The 20,861-nt window shown below is 45.5% G+C and overlaps 1 protein-coding gene across 1 annotated transcript in view; it reads right to left on the bottom strand.

The window, feature by feature from the left end:
• The window catches only part of grin3a (glutamate receptor, ionotropic, N-methyl-D-aspartate 3A), a gene marked incomplete at its 3' end in the record, with an annotated part of 71,134 nt that overhangs the window by 34,527 nt on the left and 15,746 nt on the right, over positions 1-20,861 (bottom strand). The window contains exons 2-4 of the mRNA XM_038987819.1: positions 12,600-13,240; positions 3,626-3,821; positions 2,217-3,071 (exon numbers count right to left, since the gene is read on the bottom strand). Coding sequence (XP_038843747.1) covers positions 2,217-3,071; positions 3,626-3,821; positions 12,600-13,240 — 1,692 coding nt within the window. The remainder of the gene's footprint in view (positions 1-2,216; positions 3,072-3,625; positions 3,822-12,599; positions 13,241-20,861) is intronic.

Here is a 20,861-nt window from a genome sequence, read left to right as displayed (position 1 = left end):
ACGGGTACAGAGCTCTCTACCTCCTGGAACGGTTACAGAGCTCTTCCTACCTCCTGGTACGGTTACAGAGCTCTCCTACCTCCTGGAACGGTTACAGAGCTCTCCTACCTCCTGGAACGGTTACAGAGCTCTCCTACCTCCTGGAACGGTTACAGAGCCTCTACCTCCTGGAACGGTTACAGAGCTCTCCTACCTCCTGGAACGGTTACAGAGCTCTCCTACCTCCTGGAACGGTTACAGAGCTCTCCTACCTCCTGGAACGGTTACAGAGCTCTCCCAAACCTAAATCTAAACTTACTGTCTGGTGTTCTTTTTATTTCTTATGAGTGGTGTTATTCTATCTGAACTTTTTGTTTTATATTACTACTGATATTGATTACTGTGTTGTTGGGAAAAAGCTAGAAAAAGGCTTCACTGTACTAGTGCACTTCAAACTAAACTATGATTATATATTTTTATTTTTTAAGAAGGGTGTTGGGTTGTCCCACTGCTTTCATATTGTTTTGACAGGACGGTGAAAGACTGACGGGACATATCAGAGGAGGGGGTGTGCTAGAATAGCAGGAGGTCGGACTCAAACCCACTTTCACACTGATACATGCTACCATAGCCTTGGGAAGAACGGGTGCTGAGAGAGCTGCAGCACCTCTCAAATATATTAATACAATTATTTATTGTTGTTGTTGAAAATTTTATTTTTTCACTAAAGTAGTGCACTGGGCCTTTACTAGTCCTGTATTAGCTGTACTAGTCTCCCCTCAGCCCTGTATTAGCTGTACTGGTCTCCCCTCAGTCCTGTATTAGCTGTACTGGTCTCCCCTCAGCCCTGTATTAGCTGTACTAGTCCTGTATTAGCTGTACTAGTCTCCCCTCAGCCCTGTATTAGCTGTACTGGTCTCCCCTCAGTCCTGTATTAGCTGTACTGGTCTCCCCTCAGCCCTGTATTAGCTGTACTAGTCTCCCCTCAGCCCTGTATTAGCTGTACTAGTCTCCCCACAGCCCTGTATTAGCTGTACGTCTCCCCTCAGCCTGTATTAGCTGTACTAGTCTCCCTCAGTCCTGTATTAGCTGTACTGGTCTCCCCTCAGCCTGTATTAGCTGTACTGGTCTCCCCTCAGCCCTGTATTAGCTGTACTGGTCTCCCCTCAGTCCTGTATTAGCTGTACTAGTCCTGTATTAGCTGTACTAGTCTCCCCTCAGCCCTGTATTAGCTGTACTAGTCTCCCCTCAGCCCCGCTAGTCTCCCCTCAGTCCTGTATTAGCTGTACTGGTCTCCCCTCAGCCCTGTATTAGCTGTACTGGTCTCCCCTCAGCCCTGTATTAGCTGTACTGGTCTCCCCTCAGTCCTGTATTAGCTGTACTAGTCCTGTATTAGCTGTACTAGTCTCCCCTCAGTCCTGTATTAGCTGTACTAGTCTCCCCTCAGCCCTGTATTAGCTGTACTAGTCTCCCCTCAGCCCTGTATTAGCTGTACTAGTCTCCCCTCAGTCCTGTATTAGCTGTACTAGTCTCCCCTCAGTCCTGTATTAGCTGTACTAGTCTCCCCTCAGCCCTGTATTAGCTGTACTAGTCTCCCCTCAGCCCTGTATTAGCTGTACTAGTCTCCCCTCAGCCCTGTATTAGCTGTACTAGTCTCCCCTCAGTCCTGTATTAGCTGTACTAGTCTCCCCTCAGTCCTGTATTAGCTGTACTGGTCTCCCCTCAGCCCTGTATTAGCTGTACTGGTCTCCCCTCAGTCCTGTATTAGCTGTACTAGTCTCCCCTCAGTCCTGTATTAGCTGTACTAGTCTCCCCTCAGTCCTGTATTAGCTGTACTAGTCCTGTATTAGCTGTACTAGTCTCCCCTCAGTCCTGTATTAGCTGTACTGGTCTCCCCTCAGTCCTGTATTAGCTGTACTGGTCTCCCCTCAGCCCTGTATTAGCTGTACTGGTCTCCCCTCAGTCCTGTATTAGCTGTACTAGTCTCCCCTCAGCCCTGTATTAGCTGTACTAGTCCTGTATTAGCTGTACTAGTCTCCCCTCAGTCCTGTATTAGCTGTACTGGTCTCCCCTCAGCTCCACAAGACCCTATGAACGCATCTTTCCATACTCACCAATCAGTCACCAAATCACAAATGAGGAACTATTTATGCATGTATTACAAGTAGTACTCATCTACATACCATTCATTTTTATCCCATATTTGATAGGTGTTAATACAGCTGAGTAGTCCTTACCTTAGGATCGTGTATTCCTGAGAGTTGCTCGAAGGTTTTCTCCCCCACCATGACGGCGGCCAGATTGGCTGTGTAGGTGGACAGACAGAATAGGCAGAAGATAGCCCAGAGATTCATGAGGAACCGCCCCGTCCAGCACTTAGGAGGTTTAATGGCAGCTGTACGGCCAAACAGGATGGCATAGCAGACGTTCAGAGCCGAGGAGAAGGAGAACACCTTATCTCTGTTCCTGCCTCGCGGCGTCATCCCAAACGGGCTGTTCCACTCGTAGATGGTCAGGAATACGGCAGTAACATGAAGCGAGACGAATATCCCCAGCCACATGGACCAGTGCAGGGGCCACATGAAGGCTCCGATGGGCGCGGCCGTGTCCCGGGTCCGTACCAAGATGCCCAGAGAGGTGGAGAAGAACGGGGAGGTGAAGTCTATAACCCTGCTCCGGGCCGAGTTTATACTGAAGGATGTGACCGCCAGGTGGGCCGCTCCACTGAGAAGATCCCCCACCAGCCCTGTCCAGCGTCCGTTCTTAAACCCACCGTACTTGCCGTCGCCTACAATATACAGGTCGAAGTCGAACCCCATGTCCTCCGCTAGTTTCTCCAGTAGATCGACGCAGTAGCCATAGCAACACTTCTTATACTCCATGGGAATGCTGTCGTTAGGCCCCCGCATCTGGAGGAAGAGGGACTGGAGCAGGGCTGTGTTGTTGGTGAGGGGATTCAGGCAAAGCTGACCAGCGGGACAGAGACCGTCCTCATCCACCTCCCGGGTGAAGACGAATGGGTGTTCCACTAACGTCACCACCCGGAGGTGAAGCCGCGACGGGTGCCGCCAGTCCCCTCTCTGGTGGGATATCTGATTGTTAGACCAGGCAGCACAGTCCATAAGGGAGAGAGACAGGGAGACAGGGAGACAGCGAGACAGAGAGACAGAGAGAGAGACAGAGAGAGAGACAGAGAGAGAGACAGAGAGAGAGAGAGACGGAGGGGGAGAGAGACGGAGGGGGAGAGAGACGGAGGGGGAGAGAGAGAGAGAGAGAGAGAGGGCGAGAGAGAGAGAGGGTGTGTGAGAGAGAGAAAAGGAAGGAAGGAGACAGGGAGGGTGTGAGAGAGAGAAAAGGAAGGAAGGAGACAGGGAGGGTGTGAGAGAGAGAGAGAGAGAGAGAGAGAGAGAGAGAGAGAGAGAGAGAGAGAGAGAGAGAGAGAGAGTGAGAGAGAGAGAAGGAAGGAAGGAGACAGGGAGGGTGTGAGAGAGAGAAAGAATGAGGGGGGTGGAGGAAGACAATATAGTAGTAGCATTAGCAGTATCAACATGTTTGGCATAAGTAAAGACATTGCAAGAAGTGGAATGATAGCACAAACACTGGTACTCAGGCTACAACGTTGTGATGACACAGACATGTTGGTCACCTGTTTGTTGGTCCAGGCAGTGTAGTCCATGAGCACCCTGTCATGCTTCCATCGGCCCAGCCTGGTCCACATGGGGTTCCCTATGGGGTCGTGTTGCAGGGACCAGATGAAGTGATGGCTCTCTGAGGAGATCACTGTCTCCTCCTGGGACGAGATGAAACCACTCAGACCGTCAAATGACATGTTGGACAGAAACCTACAGGGACGGGTGGGGGGACGGGTGGGGGGGGGCAGGTTAGGGATAGTCCAGCACACAAAACCACTCAGATTATACTGATGTAAGTGTCAGGTTAGAGTAATGTCAGATTAGGGTAATGTCAGGTTAGAGTAATGTCAGGTTAGGGTTAATGTCAGGTTAGGGTAATGTCAGATTAGGGTAATGTCAGATTAGGGTAATGTCAGGTTAGAGTAATGTCAGATTAGGGTAATGTCAGGTTAGAGTAATGTCAGGTTAGAGTAATGTCAGGTTAGGGTAATGTCAGGTTAGGGTAATGTCAGGTTAGGGTAATGTCAGGTTAGGGTAATGTCAGGTTAGAGTAATGTCAGGTTAGGGTTAATGTCAGGTTAAGGTTAATGTCAGGTTAGAGTAATGTCAGGTTAAGGTTAATGTCAGGTTAAGGTTAATGTCAGGTTAGAGTAATGTCAGGTTAAGGTTAATGTCAGGTCAGAGTAATGTCAGGTTAGGGTAATGTCAGGTTAGGGTAATGTCAGGTTAGGGTAATGTCAGGTTAGGGTAATGTCAGGTTAGAGTAATGTCAGGTTAGAGTAATGTCAGGTTAAGGTTAGTGTCAGGTTAGGGTTAGTGTCAGGTTAGGGTTAATGTCAGGTTAGAGTAATGTCAGGTTAAGGTTCATGCCAGGTTAGGGTTAGTGTCAGGTTAGAGTAATGTCAGGTTAAGGTTAGTGTCAGGTTAGGGTTAGTGTCAGGTTAGTGTCAGGTTAGGGTTAATGTCAGGTTAGAGTAATGTCAGGTTAAGGTTAGTGTCAGGTTAGGGTTAGTGTCAGGTTTAAAGATAGGTGTAAAGATAAGCCTAGCTACTGTGATGAGCTCTAACACGGGACAAGACAGGTTCGTTCGGTGCCCATTTGACAGTTTGACAAGGCCTGAGCCCATGCCAGGACGGGCAAGGACAGGGTTGGATCTGGTCAAACAGAACCAGCAGGCGGCCAGACGTGCTCCAGATCTGAGATAATAAGGGGATCTAGCACACTGATGATACAGACAGCAGGCGCTACAGCCAGCTGTGTGTGAGCTGGAAGACCTTTCCTTAAAGATAAACGCTTCCTATTTCATTGTTCTCTTGCAAACTGTGCTTTTTTTATTTTTATTATGGCAAACTGTGCTGTTGGAGTGACCAGTTGGTGGGTAACCAACAGCTGACTGTTTGTGTGTGTGTGTGTGTGTGTGTGTGTGTGTGTGTGTGTGTGTGTGTGTGTGTGTGTGTGTGTGTTGTGCTGGCTGCTACAGCCTAAATCTCCTCAGACCACAGGGAAGACAGAAGTCTGACACGGGTCAAAATCTGTCAGGAAGGAACACTGCAGAGAGCAGAATATTAAGAAACACTGCAGAGAGCAGAATGTTAAGAAACACTGCAGAGAGCACAATGTTAAGAAACACTGCAGAGAGCAGAATATTAAGAAACACTGCAGATAGGAGAATGTTAAGAAACACTGCAGAGAGCACAATGTTAAGAAACACTGCAGAGAGCAGAATATTAAGAAACACTGCAGAGAGCAGAATGTTAAGAAACACTGCAGAGAGCAGAATATTAAGAAACACTGCAGAGAGCAGAATGTTAAGAAACACTGCAGAGAGCAGAATGTTAAGAACACTGCAGAGAGCACTGCAGAGAGCAGAATGTTAAGAAACACTGCAGAGAGCAGAATGTTAAGAAACACTGCAGAGAGCAGAATGTTAAGAAACACTGCAGAGAGCAGAATATTAAGAAACACTGCAGAGAGCAGAATATTAAGAAACACTGCAGAGAGCAGAATATTAAGAAACACTGCAGATAGCAGAATATTAAGAAACACTGCAGAGAGCAGAATGTTAAGAAACACTGCAGAGAGCAGAATATTAAGAAACACTGCAGAGAGCAGAATATTAAGAAACACTGCAGAGAGCAGAATGTTAAGAAACACTGCAGAGAGCAGAATGTTAAGAAACACTGCAGAGAGCAGAATGTTAAGAAACACTGCAGAGAGCAGAATGTTAAGAAACACTGCAGAGAGCAGAATATTAAGAAACACTGCAGAGAGCAGAATGTTAAGAAACACTGCAGAGAGCAGAATGTTAAGAAACACTGCAGATAGCAGAATATTAAGAAACACTGCAGATAGGAGAATGTTAAGAAACACTGCAGAGAGCAGAATATTAAGAAACACTGCAGAGAGCAGAATGTTAAGAAACACTGCAGAGAGCAGAATGTTAAGAAACACTGCAGAGAGCAGAATGTTAAGAAACACTGCAGAGAGCAGAATATTAAGAAACACTGCAGAGAGCAGAATGTTAAGAAACACTGCAGAGAGCAGAATGTTAAGAAACACTGCAGAGAGCAGAATGTTAAGAAACACTGCAGAGAGCAGAATGTTAAGAAACACTGCAGAGAGCAGAATATTAAGAAACACTGCAGAGAGCAGAATGTTAAGAAACACTGCAGAGAGCAGAATGTTAAGAAACACTGCAGATAGCAGAATATTAAGAAACACTGCAGATAGGAGAATGTTAAGAAACACTGCAGAGAGCAGAATATTAAGAAACACTGCAGAGAGCAGAATGTTAAGAAACACTGCAGAGAGCAGAATATTAAGAAACACTGCAGAGAGCAGAATGTTAAGAAACACTGCAGAGAGCAGAATGTTAAGAAACACTGCAGAGAGCAGAATGTTAAGAAACACTGCAGAGAGCAGAATGTTAAGAAACACTGCAGAGAGCAGAATGTTAAGAAACACTGCAGAGAGCAGAATGTTAAGAAACACTGCAGAGAGCAGAATGTTAAGAAACACTGCAGAGAGCAGAATGTTAAGAAACACTGCAGAGAGCAGAATATTAAGAAACACTGCAGAGAGCAGAATGTTAAGAAACACTGCAGAGAGCAGAATGTTAAGAAACACTGCAGAGAGCAGAATATTAAGAAACACTGCAGAGAGCAGAATGTTAAGAAACACTGCAGAGAGCAGAATGTTAAGAAACACTGCAGATAGCAGAATATTAAGAAACACTGCAGATAGGAGAATGTTAAGAAACACTGCAGAGAGCAGAATATTAAGAAACACTGCAGATAGCAGAACAGAGGTGGCTGGTAAGGAGGAGGAGGAGGAGGAAGAGGAGGAGTAGGAGTAGGAGGAGTCTGCAGGCATAAGAGTCTATATGTCCCAAATGGCTCTCTATTATCTTTACAGTGCACTAATTATATAGTCCACTACCCTATGTGACCTGGTCAAAAGTAGTGCGCTATGAAGGGAATAGGGAGCTCTTTAGTACACAGAGGGATCCAGCAGGACAGAAGGGTCTACTCCGTAGAGCATGACTCTCCTCAGGTCACTGACATGCTCTGAATAGACAGTGGAACCACTGAACCGTGTTTCTACGGCAGCAGAATGTCAAGACACTTTCCACTGTCTAAAACTGTCACGCAGGGCTCGCTTATCTCAGTCACCTGCCTTCCCTGAATCACATTCTACTGAGCTCTGTTCAATGTCACGTCAGATTGTCTGCTGGCAGAATGTTTGTTGTTGATGTTGTTGTGGCATTTTAAAAGAGACATATGTCATGAAAAATGATACAGTACATCTAGTGTTGTCACCATACCAGAGTTATAACTTCAATATCTATTCTGGGTTTAGTACTATAATACTCTATAACATCATAATACTCTATAACATTATAATACTCCATAATACTCTATACCATCATAATATTCTATAACATTATAATACTATATAACACCATAATACTCCATAATACTCTATACCATCATAATACTCCATAATACTCTATACCATCATAATACTCCATAATACTCTATACCATCATAATATTCTATAACATTATAATACTATATAACACCATAATACTCTATACCATCATCATATTCTATAACATCATAATACTCTATAACATCATAATACTCCATAATACTCTATACCATCATAATACTCCATAATACTATATACCATCATAATACTCTATACCATCATAATACTCCATAATACGCTATACCATCATAATACTCCATAATACTCTATACCATCATAATATTCTATAACATTATAATACTCTATAACATCATAATACTCTATACCATCATAATACTCCATAATACTCTATACCATCATAATACTCCAAAATAATCTATGCCATCATAATACTCCATAATACTCTATACCATCATAATACTCTATACAATCAAGTTTCAAGTTTATTTTTATTTTATATAGCCCTTCGTACATCAGCTAATATCTCGAAGTGCTGTACAGAAACCCAGCCTAAAACACCAAACAGCTAGTAATGCAGGTGTAGAAGCACGGTGGCTAGGAAAAACTCCCTAGAAAGGCCAAAACCTAGGATGAAACCTAGAGAGGAACCAGGCTATGAGGGGTGGCCAGTCCTCTTCTGGCTGTGCCGGGTGGAGACTATAACAGAACTATGCCAAGATGTTCAAAAATGTTCATAAGTGACAAGCATGGTCAAATAATAATCATGAATAATTTTCAGTTGGCTTTTCATAGCCGATCATTAAGAGTTGAAATACAACAGGTCTGGGACAGGTGGCGGTTCCATAACCGCAGGCAGAACAGTTGAAACTGGAATAGCAGCAAGGCCAGGCGGACTGGGGACAGCATCATATACCATCATAATACTCCATAATACTCTATACCATCATAATACTCTATACCATCATAATACTCCATAATACTCTATACCATCATAATATTCTATACATCATGATACTCTATACCATCATACTATCATAATAATCCATAATACTCTATACCATCATGATACTCCATACCATCATAATACTCTATACATCATGATACTCTATAACACCATAATACTCCATACCATCATAATACTCTATACATCATGATACTCTATACCATCATAATACTCCGTACCGTCATACTACTCTATACCATCATAATACTCTATAACATCATAATACTCCATACTATCATACTATCGTAATAATCCATAATACTCTATACCATCATGATACGCCATACCATCATAATACTCTATAACATCATGATACTCCATACCAGCATAATACTCTATATCATCATACTACTCTATACCATCATAATACTCCATATCATCATAATACTCTATACCATCATAATACTCCATATCATCATAATACTCCATACCATCATAATACTCCATACCATCATACTATCATAATAATCCATAATACTCCATACCATCATAATATCATAATAATCCATAATACTCCATACCATCATACTATCATAATAATCCATAATACTCCATACCATCATACTATCATAATAATCCATAATACTCCATACCATCATATCATCATACCATCATAACCCTATGGTATAATACTCCATACCATCACAATACTCCATAATACTCAATAATACTCTGTACAATCATACTAATCCCCGCCATCATAATACTCCATAATACTCCATATCAGCATAATACTTCATAATACTCCATACCGTCATAATACCCCCTACCATCATAATACTCCATAATACTACATACCGGCATAATACTTCTTAATACTCCATACCATCATAATACCCCATACTGTCATAATACTCTATACCATCATAATACTCCATAATACTCCATACCATCATAATACTCCATAATACTCCATACCAGCATAATACTCCACGGTAATCCATACCATCATAATACTCCATACCATCATACTACTTCATAATACTCCATACCATCATGCTACTCCCTACCAGAGGCGGCAGGTAGTCTAGTGGTTAGAGGGTAGAGGCGGCAGGTAGTCTAGTGGTTAGAGTGTAGAGTTGGCAGGTAGCCTAGTGGTTAGAGGGTAGGGACGGCAGGTAGCCTAGTGGTTAGAGTGTAGAGGTGACAGGTAGCCTAGTGGTTAGAGTGTGGAGGTGGCAGGTAGCCTAGTGGTTAGAGTGTAGAGGTGACAGGTAACCTAGTGGTTAGAGTGTAGAGGTGACAGGTAGCCTAGTGGTTAGAGTGTAGAGGTGGCAGGTAGCCTAGTGGTTAGAGTGTAGAGGTGACAGGTAGCCTAGTGGTTAGAGTGTAGAGGTGGCAGGTAGCCTAGTGGTTAGAGTGTAGAGGTGACAGGTAGCATAGTGGTTAGAGTGTAGAGGTGGCAGGTAGACTAGTGGTTAGAGTGTAGAGGCGTCAGGTAGCCTAGTGGTTAGAGGGTAGAGGTGGCAGGTAGACTAGTGGTTAGAGTGTAGAGGCGTCAGGTAGCCTAGTGGTTAGAGGGTAGAGGTGGCAGGTAGCCTAGTGGTTAGAGTGTGGAGGTGGCAGGTAGACTAGTGGTTAGAGTGTAGAGGTGGCAGGTAGACTAGTGGTTAGAGTGTAGAGGTGGCAGGTAGCCTAGTGGTTAGAGTGTAGAGGTGACAGGTAGCCTAGTGGTTAGAGTGTAGAGGTGGCAGGTAGACTAGTGGTTAGAGTGTAGAGGTGGCAGGTAGCCTAGTGGTTAGAGTGTAGAGGTGGCAGGTAGACTAGTGGTTAGAGTGTAGAGGTGGCAGGTAGACTAGTGGTTAGAGTGTAGAGGTGGCAGGTAGCCTAGTGGTTAGAGTGTAGAGGTGGCAGGTAGACTAGTGGTTAGAGTGTAGAGGTGACAGGTAGACTAGTGGTTAGAGTGTAGAGGTGGCAGGTAGACTAGTGGTTAGAGTGTAGAGGTGGCAGGTAGACTAGTGGTTAGAGTGTAGAGGTGGCAGGTAGACTAGTGGTTAGAGTGTAGAGGTGGCAGGTAGACTAGTGGTTAGAGTGTGGAGGTGGCAGGTAGCCTAGTGGTTAGAGTGTAGAGGTGACAGGTAGCCTAGTGGTTAGAGTGTGGAGGTGGCAGGTAGACTAGTGGTTAGAGTGTAGAGGTGGCAGGTAGACTAGTGGTTAGAGTGTAGAGGCGTCAGGTAGCCTAGTGGTTAGAGGGTAGAGGTGGCAGGTAGCCTAGTGGTTAGAGTGTGGAGGTGGCAGGTAGACTAGTGGTTAGCGTGTAGAGGTGTGAGGTAGCCTAGTGGTTAGAGTGTAGAGGTGGCAGGTAGACTAGTGGTTAGAGTGTAGAGGCGTCAGGTAGCCTAGTGGTTAGAGGGTAGAGGTGGCAGGTAGCCTAGTGGTTAGAGTGTGGAGGTGGCAGGTAGACTAGTGGTTAGCGTGTAGAGGTGTGAGGTAGTCTAGTGGTTAGAGTGTTGGACTAATAACCGAAATGTTCCAAGATCGAATCCCCGAGCTGACAAGGTAATAATCTGTTTTTCTGCCCCTGAACAAGGCAGTTAACCCACTATTCCTAGACCAGTTAACCCACTGTTCCTAGTCCGTCATTGTAAATCAGAATATGTTCTTAACTGACTTGCCTAGTTCAATAAAGGTAAAGTAAATAGTGCACTAATGTTGACCAGGGCTCTGGTCAAAAGTATTTCACTACACTACATAGGGAATAGGGTTCCATAGGGCTCTGGTCTAAAGTAGTGCACTATATAGGGAATAGGGTTCCATAGGGTTCCCTGGTCTAAAGTAGTGCACTATATAGGGAATAGGATTCCATAGGGCTCTGGTCTAAAGTAGTGCACTATATAGGGAATAGGGTTCCATTTGGGTTGCATCCAACCAACACAAGTGTATTTATCATACTTGACAGTAACATCTCAGCATCCGTGTATTATCATACTTGACAGTAACATCTCAGCATCAGTGTATTTATCATACTTGACAGTAACATCTCAGCATCAGTGTATTTATCATACTTGACAGTAACATCTCAGCATCAGTGTATTTATCATACTTGACAGTAACATCTCAGCATCAGTGTATTTATCATACGTGGCAGTAACATCTCAGCATCAGTGTATATCATACTTGACTGAGTAATAACTCAGCATCTGTGTATTTATCATACTTGACTGTAATATCTCAGCATACGTGCAAATCATACTTGACTGAGTAATATCTCAGCAGGAGTGTATTATCATACTTGACTGAGTAATAACTCAGCATCTGTGCAAATCATACTTGACTGAGTAATAACTCAGCATCGCAGTATTTATCACACTTGACAGTAATAGCTCAGCATCGGTGTATTTATCATACTTGACGGTAGTATCTCAGCATCAGTATATTTATCATACTTAACTGTAATATCTCAGCATCAGTATATTTATCATAGTTGACTGAGTAATAACTCAGCATCCGTCTATTATCATACTTGAGTGAGTAAAGACTCAGCATCAGTATGGTACTGCACCAGGCCAGATATTTCCCTGAGATTATCATGTGTTAACAGGTATTGAATCATATAGACATACTGTACTGAATCATATAGACATATTGTACTGAATCATATAGACCTATTGTACTGAATCATATATACTTATTGTACTGAATCATATAGACCTATTGTGCTGAATCATATAGACCTATTGAAATGAATCATATAGACCTATTTAACTGAATTATATAGACCTATTGCACTGAATCATACAGCCATATTGTACTGAATCATATAGACCTATTGTGCTGAATCATATAGACCTATTTAACTGAATTATATAGACCTATTGCACTGAATCATACAGCCATATTGTACTGAATCATATAGACCGTACTAAATCATATAGACCTATTTTACTGAATCATGCAGACCTATTTAACTCAATTATGTAGACCTATTGAACTGAATCATACAGACCTATTCTGAATCATGCACTAGGACTAAATCACCACAAACATCTTTAATTATGTTTATATGAGTAGTGAATCAGCATCAGTACTGTACCTGGACAGATATTTCCCTGAAGTCATGTTCCTGTTCTGGCTGCTCTGTGTATCCATGCAGTTGGTGATGGAGGGGATGAGGGCTAGCTCAGGGGAGCGGTACGCAGCTGACCCCACCACCCGGGCCACCAGCTCCAGTCCATCCTGGACGTAATGATCCAGGGAGGGAGTCCCCATCCTGCCATGGGCCAGCAGTCCCGCTGGCAGCCCCTCGGTCCTCAGCTCCTCCACGTCCTGCGTGTCCCCCAACACCCAGTGGTACTTTGGCAGCATCAGGCCCAGCTTGGTCACCACATTAAAGATCCTCTTGATGTCCCGGATGTCGCAGCCGAATGTTACGACCGTAGACGTCGACTCCTTGATGGACTCCAGGTATCCCCGTAGAGAGGTCTGGAAGTCGACCTTGGAGACGGAGCTGTTGGGGTGAGAGTTGAGCGAGGTGCTGGAGGTGGTGATGTTGACCACAGAACCCAGGTGGAACTTGGTGTTGTTACGGAGACGAACCAGGAAGCTGGAGACGTTCCATTCCTGACAGAGCAGGAGGCTGACGTCATACCAGCTGTTGATCACCAGCAGGGAGTAGAGCAGCTCCACCTGGGGCAGGGCCGGGTTCTGCATCGGCATCTGGAAATGGAGAGGGTTCTGAAAGGAGGGAGAGAGAGGAAGGTAGAGAGAGAGAGAGAGAGGTGGGGAGGGAGAGGGAGAGAGGGAGAGAGGGAAGGAGAGGAGAGAGAGAGAGAAAGAGGGGAGGGAGGGAGGGAGGGAGGGAGGGAGGGAGGGAGGGAGGGAGGGAGGGAGGGAGGGAGGGAGGGAGGGAGGGAGGGAGGGAGGGAGGGGAAGGTAGAGAGGGAGAGAGAGAGAGAGGTGGGGTGGGAGAGGGAGAGAGGGAGAGAGAGAGGAAGAGGAGAGAAGAGAAAGAGGGGAGGGAGGGAGGGAGGGAGGGAGGGAGGGAGGGAGGGAGGGAGGGAGGGAGGGAGAGGAGCGAAGGAGGGGAGGGAGGGAGGGAGGGAGGGAGGGAGGGAGGGAGGGAGAGGAGCGAGAGAGAGAGAGAGAGTGAGAAAGAGGGGAGGGAGGGAGTGGGGAGGGAGGGGGGAGGGAGGGGGGATGGAGGGAGGGAGAGATTTGTTAATGATATCCAAGCTAACCATGTTTTGCGGGCCCTATTTAATGTTACCAAACCCCATTCAACACTATCTTCAGCTCCAACGAACCAGCCCTGTTATCAAACCCCATTCAACACTATCTTCAGCTCCAACGCACCAGCCCTGTGATCAAACCCCATTTAAAAGTAACTTCAGCTCCAACGCACCAGCCCTGTGATCAAAACCCATTTAAAAGTAACTTCAGCTCCAACGCACCAGCCCTGTTATCAAACCCCATTCAACACTATCTTCAGCTCCAACGCACCAGCCCTGTTATCAAAACCCATTCAACACTATCTTCAGCTCCAACGCACCAGCCCTGTGATCAAACCCCATTTAAAAGTATCTTCAGCTCCAACGCACCAGCCCTGTGATCAAACCCCATTTAAAAGTAACTTCAGCTCCAACGCACCAGCCCTGTTATCCTCACACAAAGCCCCGAATCTGTGTTGTGACTTTGAAACCAAAGCATAAAAAGAAGACGAGATTGATTAATTTGTAAAGGCACGGGTATAAGGGCCCCAAATACACTGTCTGATACAATCAACAAATTACTTTTTTATATCTTGTCATGAACATATTTCCTGAATATTTTCTTAATGCAATCCAACCTTGTTCATGCACGTGTGCTTTTGTTTTGGAATACGGCAAATAACTTGACCCTTGACCTGATTGGTTATATTATTATTATCATCTTTTTGGTTTCTACTTTGACAAAATAAGCTTTAACTGGACTTCATGATTGACTATAACTCTATTACTAATCGAATCTACAAATTAAGTTGATCACAATGGATTATACTGTAACGCTTTTATTGTCAGGGAAATGAAAACAGGCACCAGGCCAACGGTTTGTCTAGGACTTTGTAGAATTATACCAAACATGTCCTTGACATCCATCTAAACAAATGACTATTGTTGTTATGTTTATTTATTTATATCTTTTATTTCCACTAATATTTCTTCAAGCAATTAATCCTTTGCAATAGCGCGAGCACTATTTATCAAGCTTCGGTGCTCATCTTTGTGCACCTTGCGGGTTGATATGCCTCGGCAGACGTTATCTAGTGGGTTGATAAGCCTCGGCAGACGTTATCTAGTGGGTTGATAAGCCTCGGCAGACGTTATCTAGTGGGTTGATATGCCTCGGCAGACGTTATCTAGTGGGTTGATAAGCCTCGGCAGACGTTATCTAGTGGGTTGATAAGCCTCGGCAGACGTTATCTAGTGGGTTGATATGCCTCAGCAGACGTTATCTAGTGGGTTGATATGCCTCGGCAGACGTTATCTAGTGGGTTGATATGCCTCGGCAGACGTTATCTAGTGGGTTGATATGCCTCGGCAGACGTTATCTAGTGGGTTGATAAGCCTCGGCAGACGTTATCTAGTGGGTTGATATGCCTCAGCAGACGTTATCTAGTGGGTTGATATGCCTCAGCAGACGTTATCTAGTGGGTTGATATGCCTCAGCAGACGTTATCTAGTGGGTTGATATGCCTCAGCAGACGTTATCTAGTGGGTTGATAAGCCTCGGCAGACGTTATCTAGTGGGTTGATAAGCCTCGGCAGACGTTATCTAGTGGGTTGATATGCCTCGGCAGACGTTATCTAGTGGGTTGATAAGCCTCGGCAGACGTTATCTAGTGGGTTGATAAGCCTCGGCAGACGTTATCTAGTGGGTTGATATGCCTCAGCAGACGTTATCTAGTGGGTTGATATGCCTCGGCAGACGTTATCTAGTGGGTTGATATGCCTCGGCAGACGTTATCTAGTGGGTTGATATGCCTCGGCAGACGTTATCTAGTGGGTTGATAAGCCTCGGCAGACGTTATCTAGTGGGTTGATATGCCTCAGCAGACGTTATCTAGTGGGTTGATATGCCTCAGCAGACGTTATCTAGTGGGTTGATATGCCTCAGCAGACGTTATCTAGTGGGTTGATATGCCTCAGCAGACGTTATCTAGTGGGTTGATAAGCCTCGGCAGACGTTATCTAGTGGGTTGATATGCCTCAGCAGACGTTATCTAGTGGGTTGATATGCCTCAGCAGACGTTATCTAGTGGGTTGATAAGCCTCGGCAGATGTTATCTAGTGGGTTGATAAGCCTCGGCAGACGTTATCTAGTGGGTTGATATGCCTCGGCAGACGTTATCGAGTGGGTTGATATGCCTCAGCAGACGTTATCTAGTGGGTTGATAAGCCTCAACAGACGTTATCTAGTGGGTTGATAAGCCTCGGCAGACGTTATCTAGTGGGTTGATATGCCTCGGCAGACGTTATCTAGTGGGTTGATATGCCTCAGCAGACGTTATCTAGTGGGTTGATAAGCCTCGGCAGACGTTATCTAGTGGGTTGATATGCCTCAGCAGACGTTATCGAGTGGGTTGATATGCCTCAGCAGACGTTATCTAGTGGGTTGATAAGCCTCGACAGACGTTATCTAGTGGGTTGATATGCCTCGACAGACGTTATCTAGTGGGTTGATAAGCCTCGACAGACGTTATCTAGTGGGTTGATATGCCTCGGCAGACGTTATCTAGTGGGTTGGTAAGCCTCGGCAGACGTTATCTAGTGGGTTGATAAGCCTCGGCAGACGTTATCTAGTGGGTTGATAAGCCTCGGCAGACGTTATCTAGCGGGTTGATAAGCCTCGGCAGACGTTATCTAGCCGGTTGATAAGCCTCGGCAGACGTTATCTAGCGGGTTGATAAGCCTCGGCAGACGTTATCTAGCCGGTTGATAAGCCTCGGCAGACGTTATCTAGCGGGTTGATAAGCCTCGGCAGACGTTATCTAGTGGGTTGATAAGCCTCGGCAGACGTTATCTAGTGGGTTGATATGCCTCGGCAGACGTTATCTAGTGGGTTGATTATCCTCGGCAGACGTTATCTAGCCGGTTGATAAGCCTCGGCAGACGTTATCTAGCCGGTTGATAAGCCTCGGCAGACGTTATCTAGTGGGTTGATAAGCCTCGGCAGACGTTATCTAGTGGGTTGATAAGCCTCGGCAGACGTTATCTAGTGGGTTGATAAGCCTCGGCAGACGTTATCTAGTGGGTTGATAAGCCTCGGCAGACGTTATCTAGTGGGTTGATAAGCCTCGGCAGACGTTATCTAGTGGGTTGATAAGCCTCGGCAGATGTTATCTAGTGGGTTGATATGCCTCGGCAGACGTTATCTAGTGGGTTGATATGCCTCGACAGACGTTATCTAGTGGGTTGATATGCCTCGACAGACGTTATCTAGTGGGTTGATATGCCTCGGCAGACGTTATCTAGTGGGTTGATAATCCTCGACAGACGTTATCTAGTGGGTTGATATGCCTCGACAGACGTTATCTAGTGGGTTGATATGCCTCGGCAGACGTTATCTAGCGGGTTGATATGCCTCGGCAGACGTTATCTAGTGGGTTGATATGCCTCTCCTTCGTTTTGTTGACGTTGAGGCAGAGGTTATTTTCCTGGCACCACTCCGTCAGGGATCTCACCTCCTCCCTGTAGGCTGTCTCATCATTGTTATTGCTGTCTCATCATTGGTAATCAGGTCTACTACTGTTGTGACGCCTGCAAACCTGTTGATTGAGTTGGAGGCATGCGTGGCCATGCAGTCATCGGTGAACAGGGAGTGCTGGAGAGGGCTGAGCATGCACCCTTGTGGGGCCCCAGTGTTGAGGTTCAGCGAAGTGGAGAGATGTTGTTTCCTACCTTCACCACCTGGTTACAGCCTGTCAGGCAGTCCAGGACCCAGTTGCACAGGTCGGGGTTCAGACTCAGGGTCATGAGCTTAATGATGAGCTTGGAGGGTACTATGGTGTTGAAAGCTGAGCTGTAGTCAATTAACAACATTTTTACATAGGTATTCCTCTTGTCCAGATGGATTGCATCGTCTGTGCACCTATTGGGGCGGTAAGCAACTTGGAGTGGGTCTAGCGTGTCAGGTAAGGTAGAGGTGATATGATCCTTAACTAGCCCCTCAAAGCACTTCATGATGACAGAAAATAGTCATTTAGTTCAGTTACCTTTACCCTCTTGGGTACAGGAACAATGGTGGACATCTTGAAGCAAGTGGGGACAGCGGACTGGGATAGGGAGAGATTGAATTTGTCCGTAAATACTCCAGATAGCTGGTCTGCGCATTCTCTGAGTACGCGGCTAGGGATGCCGTCTGGGCCGGCAGCCTTGCGAGGGTTAACGCGCTTAAATGTCTTACTCACGTCGGCCACGGAGAACGAGATCCCACAGTCCTAGGGAGCGTGCAGCATTGATGGCATTGTGTTATCCTCAAAGCGAGCGAAGAAGGTGTTTAGTGTGTCCTGGAGCAAGATGTCTGTGTTTGCACCATGACTGGTTTTCACTTTGTCATCCACTTTGTAATTGTCTGTAGACCCTGCCACATACGTCTCGTGTCTGAGCCGTTGAAATGCGACTCCACTTTGTCTCTATACTGACATTTTGCCTGTTTGATTGACTTGCGGAGGGAATAACTACACTGTTTGTATTCTGCCAAATCCCCAGTCGCCTTGCCATGGTTAAATGCGGTGGTTCGTGCTTTCAGTTTTGCACGGATGCTGCCATCTATTCATGAGTTCTGGTTAGGGTTTTAATAGTCACAGTGGGAACAACATCACCTATACACTTCCTGGTAAACTCAGTCACCGTGTCCATGTATACGTCAATGTTATTCTCAGAGGCTACCCTGGAACGTATCACGTCCACATGATCAAACAACCTTGAAGCATAGATTACGATTGGTCAGACCAGCGTTGAATATACCTTAGCACGGGTACTTCCTGTTTGAGCTTCTGGCTATAGGAAGGAAGAAGCAAAATGGAGTGGTGATCTGACTTACCGAGGGAAGGCGGGGGAGGGTCTATTGTTTTTCCAGATCGACTGCTAATTTCAATGTGTTTGTTTGAAAACTTCAGTAGCATTTTCCTCAAATTTGCTTTGTTAAAATCCCCAGCTACAATAAATGCGTCCTCAGCATATATGGTTTCCAGTTTGCACAGATTCGAGTGAGGTTCCTTGAGGGCCGTCGTGGTATCGGCTTGAGGGGAAATATACACGGCTATGACTATAACCGAAGATAATTATTTTGGGAGGTAATACAGTCGGCATTTGATTGTGAGGTATTCTAAGTTGGATGAACAAAAAGACTTGATGTTCTGTATGTTGCCACAATCACACCATGAGTAGGTAATCATGAAACATACACCACACAACATACACTTCTTCCGGGAGAGATATTTATTTCTGCACCAATGCACTGAGAACCCAGCTGGCTATATGGACAGGGTTAATATATCCAGAGAGAGCCATGATTCCGTGAGTATGTTACAGTCCCTGATGTCTCTCTGGAAGGAGATCCTCGCCCTGAGCTCGTCTACTTTATTATCCAGAGACTGAACATTAGCAAGTAATATACTCGGAAGTGGTGGATGGTGTGCACACCTCCTGAGTTGGACTAGAAGGCCACTCCGAATACGTCTTCTCCGCCAGCGGCGTCTGGGAGTAGCCTCTGGAATCAGTTAAATTGCCCTGGGGGGTACGAACAAAGGATCCAATTTGGGAAAGTCGTATTCCTGGTCGTAATGCTGGTGAGTTACCGCCACTCTGATATCCCAAAGTTATTTCCAGCTGTAGGTAAAAACACAAAAAACGTTCTAGGCAACTAATACAATAAATAACACACAAAATAAAAAAATACTGCAAAGTTTCTTAGGAGCTAGATGCCTAGCTGCCATGTCTGTCGGCACCATCTTGACGCAACATAGTGGACGATACACTGAATTGCCTTGTTAAATAATACACGGAATTGGGTTCCAATTGGGACACAGCCGTTGTCTGGAGATGAGCTGGGGGTCTTTCCAGAGAGGCCGAATGAGATGCTTAGTGAGGCTAGGTCATTTCCCCAGGGGGCCGGGGCTAGAGTGAAGACTACCTCCTGTAATTGACAGACAGGAAACAGGCAAATGTGCTCAGACTAAAGAGGAGCTCTTCATCCCTTCATGAATGTATCTCCAGATGTCAAAACAAAGACAGGACGTTATGCCACTTTAGCTGCATATTAAAATATGAGTCCCAATTAACCTGATGGTAACGGTAATGTATTCATTAGGTGTTAAAGTCCTACTATATTGTCATTTTCAGCTCATTTGTCACCTGATTTACTTAAAAAAGGCACATCTCAACTGCTGGTCCAGTAAGTCATGACATACTGTAACACAAGTGGAGACTGGGCCTTTCCTCTCATAGCTGGTCCAGTAAGTCATGACGTACTGTAACACAAGTGGAGACTGGGCCTTTCCTCTCATAGCTGGTCCAGTAAGTCATGACGTACTGTAACACAAGTGGAGACTGGGCCTTTCCTCTCATAGCTGGTCCAGTAAGTCATGACGTACTGTAACACAAGTGGAGACTGGGCCAATCCTCCTTTTCTCTATTGCTCCTCTGTTGTTCTTCAAGGGGGAGGCTGACAAATCGTCAGACTAACTTCCTGAATGCCCTACTCCTTGAACTATGCTGAAAACGGATATTCACTTCCTCCTCTTCACTGTCTCCATTTTACTGCCTCCTTTCCACTCTTCTCTTCACTTCCTCCTCTGCACTGTCTCCTCTCCACTCTTCTCTTCACTTCCTCCTCTTCACTGTCTCCTTTTTGCTGTCTCCTCTCCACTCTTCTCTTCACTTCCTCCTCTGCACTGCCTCCTCTCCACTCTTCTCTTTACTTCCTCCTCTTCACTGTCTCCTCTTCACTGTCTCCTCTCCACTCTTCTCTTCACTTCCTCCTCTGCACTGTCTCCTCTCCACTCTTCTCTTCACTTCCTCCTCTGCACTGTCTCCATTTTACTGTCTCCTCTCCACTCTTCTCTTCACTTCCTCCTCTGCACTGCCTCCTCTCCACTCTTCTCTTCACTTCCTCCTCTTCACTGTCTCCTCTCCACTCTTCTCTTCACTTCCTCCTCTTCACTGTTCCTCTCCACTCTTCTCTTCACTTCCTCCTCTGCACTGCCTCCTCTCCACTCTTCTCTTCACTTCCTCCTCTTCACTGTTCCTCTCCACTCTTCTCTTCACTTCCTCCTCTGCACTGTCTCCTCTCCACTCTTCTCTTCACTTCCTCCTCT

This window comes from Salvelinus namaycush, unplaced genomic scaffold (assembly GCF_016432855.1).
Source record: "Salvelinus namaycush isolate Seneca unplaced genomic scaffold, SaNama_1.0 Scaffold865, whole genome shotgun sequence".
In the NCBI taxonomy this organism is placed as follows: Eukaryota; Metazoa; Chordata; class Actinopteri; order Salmoniformes; family Salmonidae; genus Salvelinus; species Salvelinus namaycush.
This window is presented reverse-complemented; position numbering and strand designations above follow the sequence as displayed.